Genomic DNA, 6,120 nt, shown 5'->3' with positions numbered 1-6,120 from the left:
CAGCTCCAGTCTAGAATCAGGGACCGGCTCCGGGCAGGGATTCAGGGACCGGCTCCAGTCTAGAATCAGGGACCGGCTCCAGTCTAGAATCAGGGACCGGCTCCGGGCAGGGAATCAGGGACCGGCTCCAGTCTAGAATCAGGGGGTGTAAGATATGATTCATAGGCTAATACAATAATAACAATAATAACAATAATAATATATAGGTATAGTATAGTATAGGCTAATACAACAATAATAATAATAATAATAATAATAATAATAATAATAATAATAATAATATATAGGTGTAGTATAGGCTAATACAACAACAATAATAATAATAATAATAATAATAATAATATATAGGTGTAGTATAGGCTAATACAACAATAATAATAATAGTAATACTAATGATGGTACTATATATATATAATATGAATGAAATACAGTTTCCAGCAGTCAAGTACCCAGATGATGAATATGTAAACAATGTGAACACCTTCATGTTGTATTGACTCCTCGTGTTCTTGCTGAGAGACGCTGTAGTCACATATTAATAATAATATCTGCTGTTATATATTAATAATATCTGTTGTTATTATTATACATTAATAATAATATCTGTTGTTATTATTATACATTAATAATAACATCTGCTGTTATTATTAATAAAAATATCTGCTGTTATTATTAATAATAATAATAATATCTTCTTTTATCATTATATAATAATAATAATACTTGCTGTTATTATTAATAATAATATCTGCTTATATTATTATATATTAATAATAATATCTGCTGTTATTAATATATATTATTATCTGCTGTTATTATTAATATCTGCTGTTATTATTATATATTAATAATAATATCTGCTGTTATTATATATTAATAATATCTGCTGTTATTATTATATAATAATATCTGCTGTTATTATTATATATTAATATTATCTGCTGTTATTATTAATAATAATATGTGTTGTTATTATTATATATTAATAATATCTGCTGTTATTATTATATATTAATAATAATATGTGTTATTATTATATAATAATAATAATATGTGTTGTTATTATATATTAATAATAATATGTGTTGTTATTATTATATAATAATAATAATATGTGTTGTTATTATTATACATTAATAATAATATGTGTTGTTATTATTATATAATAATAATAATATGTGCTGTTATTATTATATATTAATAATAATATGTGTTGTTATTATTATACATTAATAATAATATGTGTTGTTATTATTATACATTAATAATAATATCTGCTGTTATTATTATACATTAATAATAATGTGTTGTTATTATTATATAATAATAATAATATGTGCTGTTATTATTATATATTAATAATAATATGTGTTGTTATTATTATACATTAATAATAATATCTGCTGTTATTATTATACATTAATAATAATATGTGTTGTTATTATTATACATTAATAATAATATGTGTTGTTATTATTATATAATAATAATAATATGTGTTGTTATTATTATATAATAATAATAATATGTGTTGTTATTATTATACATTAATAATAATATCTGCTGTTATTATTATATATTAATAATAATATGTGTTGTTATTATTATACATTAATAATAATATGTGTTGTTATTATTATATAATAATAATAATATGTGTTGTTATTATTATATAATAATAATAATATGTGTTGTTATTATTATATAATAATAATAATATGTGTTGTTATTATTATACATTAATAATAATATCTGCTGTTATTATTATATATTAATAATAATATGTGTTGTTATTATTATACATTAATAATAATATCTGCTGTTATTATTATATATTAATAATAATATGTGGTTATTATTATACATTAATAATAATATGTGTTGTTATTATTATACATTAATAATAATATGTGTTGTTATTATTATATATTAATAATAATATGTGTTGTTATTATTATACATTAATAATAATATGTGTTGTTATTATTATATAATAATAATAATAATATGTGTTGTTATTAGAGCTGTGTGGTGGAGTCAGTATAGGGGGCTGGTATAGTCCCGGTCCCGGTCCCGGTCGGGTCCAGTAGGGGCCGCTGGTCAGCAGATGGATCCGCTCTGACTAACAGAGAGAAGCTGTATTCCTCCGCTGTATTCCTCCGCGCTGCTCCGGAGGGAAAGAACTAGTTCACTTAGTTTCAGCTTCGAACCAACAAACTACTGAGTGGAGGAAAGTTTCCACTACAGAAGAGTAGAGGACCAGTCTGATCCAGTCTGATCCAGTCAGGACCAGTCTGACCCAGTCTGATCCAGTCTGAGAGGATCTGGAGGAACTGAACTAGTTCTGACCGAGAAGAGATGCTGCTGCTCATCTGCTCAGTAGTTACCCAGAGAACAGCAGCTAGCTACAGCTAGCCTAGCCTGCTAGCTACAGCTAGCCTAGCCTGCTAGCTACAGCTAGCCTAGCCTGCTAGCTACAGCTAGCCTAGCCTGCTAGCTACAGCTAGCCTAGCCTGCTAGCTACAGCTAGCCTAGCCTGCTAGCTGCACTAGCCTAGCCTGCTAGCTGAACTAGCCTAGCCTGCTAGCTGCACTAGCCTAGCCTGCTAGCTGCACTAGCCTAGCCTGCTAGCTGAATTAGCCTAGCCTGCTAGCTGAATTAGCTTAGCTTGCTAGCTGAGTTAGCTTAGCTTGCTAGCTGAGTTAGCTTAGCTTGCTAGCTGAGTTAGCTTAGCCTGCTAGCTGAGTTAGCTTAGCCTGCTAGTGTTGTGTTGGTGTTTCGTACTGTAAGGTGTATGATAATTCCGGTATTGAGTATACTAGTGGTGAAACTGGCTCCGGTGAAATGGGCGGGTTTTTGTTCTGCTAACACAAAGCTAACTACAGCTAGCTCTGTGTGCTAGCTGCCGTTAGCTGCCGTTAGCTGCCGCTAGCTGCCGTTAGCTGCCGCTAGCTGCCAGCAGCTGCCAGCAGCATCTTGAGCAGCAGAGTGTGTTCTGTTGAGCAGACCGCGACACGGTGATCCTCCTCCTCCTCCTGCTGCTGCTCTCCCAGCAGCCCATCAGTCCGCCGTGATGTTCGAGATGGAGACGCACATCTCCTGCCTGTTCCCGGAGATCCTGGCTATCATCTTCAGCTACCTGGAGGTGAAGGACAAAGGCCGGGTGGCGGTGGTGTGCTCGGCCTGGAGAGACGCGTCCTACCATAAGTCCGTCTGGAGGGGGGTCGAGGCGAAGCTGCACCTCCGGAGAGCCAACCCGTCTCTGTTCCCCAGCCTGCAGACCAGAGGCATCAAGAAGGTCCAGATCCTGAGCCTGAGGAGGTCTCTGAGCTATGTGATCCAGGGCATGCCGCTCATCGAGAGTCTGAACCTGTGTGGCTGCTTCAACCTGACGGATAACGGACTGGGTCATGCCTTCGTGCAGGACATCCCGTCTCTGCGGGTCCTGAACCTCAGTCTGTGTAAACAGATCACTGACTCCAGCCTGGGCCGGATCGCTCAGTACCTGAAGAACCTGGAGGTTCTGGAGCTGGGAGGCTGCAGTAACATCACCAACACCGGCCTGTTGCTCATCGCCTGGGGACTGCACAGACTGCAGAGTCTCAACCTGCGCAGCTGCAGGCATGTGTCCGACGTGGGCATCGGTCACCTGGCAGGTATGACCCGCAGCGCTGCAGAGGGCTGCCTCAACCTGGAGAAGTTAACCCTGCAGGACTGCCAGAAGCTCACGGACCTGTCTCTCAAACATGTCTCCAAGGGCCTGAACAAGCTCAAAGTGCTCAACCTCAGCTTCTGCGGAGGCATATCGGACGCAGGGATGATCCATCTGTCTCATATGACCCACCTGTGCAGCTTAAACCTGAGGTCCTGTGATAACATCAGTGACACTGGGATCATGCACCTGGCCATGGGGTCCCTCCGGCTCTCTGGACTCGACGTCTCCTTCTGTGACAAGATCGGAGACCAGAGCCTGGCCTACATCGCCCAGGGTCTGTACCAGCTCAAGTCTCTCTCTCTGTGCTCCTGCCACATCAGTGACGATGGCATCAACAGGATGGTACGCCAGATGCACGAACTCAAGACTCTGAACATCGGACAGTGTGTGAGGATCACAGACAAAGGCTTGGAGCTGATAGCCGACCACCTGACCCAGCTGACGGGCATCGATCTGTACGGGTGTACCAAGATCACCAAGAGGGGTCTGGAGAGGATAACGCAGCTGCCGTGCCTTAAAGTGTTGAACCTGGGACTGTGGCAGATGACTGAGAGTGAGAGAGTCAGGTGAACTCTCTCATGTACACCTGTTTCATCGTGTATAAGAGAGAGTCAGGTGAACTCTCTCATGTACACCTGTTTCATCGTGAATAGAGCTCAGTCGTGCCTGTATCCATTCTTAATTGTACCTTCTATACTGTGACTAAAAAGCAGGAGAGGGACTCGACATGGATCACTGGGATATTGTTCACCTGCGCTGCAATACTCCATTCTTAGTTTCAGTCTGGCTCTCTTCTGATGTGCATTGTTTAATCTCAGCCTGTGTACAGTTCTCACTATCTAGCTACCTCACCCATCAAACACAGGAGTGCCTACTATCGCTGAATACTAGATTACATTGCATATTTTTGTGACTCACATACCAATGGAGATTTAGATATTTTACAGAATAATAGCTAGGCATTTTAACTCTTAACAGAAAGGCAAATTTTGATAGAATGTTTTTTTCGGCTGATGTATTTTTTACTTGTGTAACCAATATTTTCGTATTGAGCGACTGTTGACAAAATTGTACTTCAAATTGAAGTGGGTGGATCACTCCTGTCTGTCTCTGTTTACCTGTGTATAGTCGGCTATGTTTCATATTCCTGAGGGAATACGTATGTATCAGATGTTCCGGTATGCTACTCTGTCAAAGGTTCATCAACACAACTAAAGGCGTAGTAATTAACAGCTGCCAAGGCGATATGCAATACCTTAAAAACTGTTTTCTCCTGAGGAGCTTCCAACCATAGCGTCAGAGTATTTGTTTAAAAAAAAGCAGTAATTTAAGATTGTTTTATATTCATACAGTAGTGCTATTTATGAATAAAGATGGCAAATATGTTTCAGTTTTGTGTGTTTTACTTGTAGAATTTGTAACCAACTATTATTTGAGTTATAATTATGAAGATTACAATCTCTGTGCTTTCTGCAGTTTAGGGCATCATATGTTTTTATGAATATGCTGCACAAGATAATCAGAATGCCTTTTGGATTTCTTACTTTGTTTCTTACCACTAAATTAAATCTGAAGTGAATAATGTGATTAATATGGAAATGATCTTAATCAGGTAATATTAATTCAACTTGTGCAGCTGAAGGGAATTCACACTCATTTCTTTTTAACAAACTGACATTTAATTTAAACATTAATGATAATGTTTGAGCATTATTAGTGATATTAAACTACTGTGGTGAAATGTATTCACATTTGGAGAGTTCCTATTTAGTGTCACTGGCACAAAGAAATACTTCAAATAATACACAGCTGTGTCTGATAACCTGGGCTCAGAGCAAGTTTCACCTTGCTTACCAATACTTTAGTTTTACTTAACTTTACATCCTGAACATGTGATGCATGTTCTCAATAACATTGTGAGGACTTCAGCAACTCCACTTCGGGCCAGCCTTCGACCCTCCACGTGCATCAATGAGCCTCGGGTCTGACCCTGTCGCCGGTTAACCGGTTCTCCTTCCTTGGACCACTTTTGGTAGGTCCTGACCGCTGCAGACCGGGAACATCCCACAAGAGCTGCAGTTCTGGAGATGCTCTGACCCGGTCGTCTAGCCAGCACTATCTATCTATGTTCACTTGCTGTCTAATATATCCCCCCCACTGCCAGGTGCCATGGTAACCAGATAATCCATGTTTTTCACTTCACCTGTCAGTGGTCTGAATGTTGTTAATGTTACGGCTGATGAGTGTACGTTATCTTTAACCTTTAAATCAACTTTATGACAGCTAGAAAAGTGAAATCAGTAGAGACGCATGATCACACTTTTTCAGTCCCGATGATACCTGGGCTTTAGTATCATCTGATACCGAGTACCGATCCGATACCAGTAGAAGTAATAAGTCAACAG

At 38.2% G+C, this 6,120-nt stretch overlaps 1 protein-coding gene across 1 annotated transcript; it reads left to right on the top strand.

Annotated features, from left to right (window-relative positions):
* The first annotated feature begins 2,074 nt into the window (after positions 1-2,074).
* On the top strand, positions 2,075-5,100 carry LOC141766996 (F-box/LRR-repeat protein 14-like). The gene has a single exon (XM_074634257.1). The coding sequence runs from the start codon at positions 3,074-3,076 to the stop codon at positions 4,283-4,285; it is 1,212 nt and encodes a 403-aa protein (XP_074490358.1). The 5' UTR covers positions 2,075-3,073; the 3' UTR covers positions 4,286-5,100.
* Positions 5,101-6,120: the final 1,020 nt, after the last annotated feature.

Source organism: Sebastes fasciatus, chromosome 4 (assembly GCF_043250625.1).
Source record: "Sebastes fasciatus isolate fSebFas1 chromosome 4, fSebFas1.pri, whole genome shotgun sequence".
Lineage (NCBI taxonomy): Eukaryota > Metazoa > Chordata > Actinopteri > Perciformes > Sebastidae > Sebastes > Sebastes fasciatus.
This window is presented reverse-complemented; position numbering and strand designations above follow the sequence as displayed.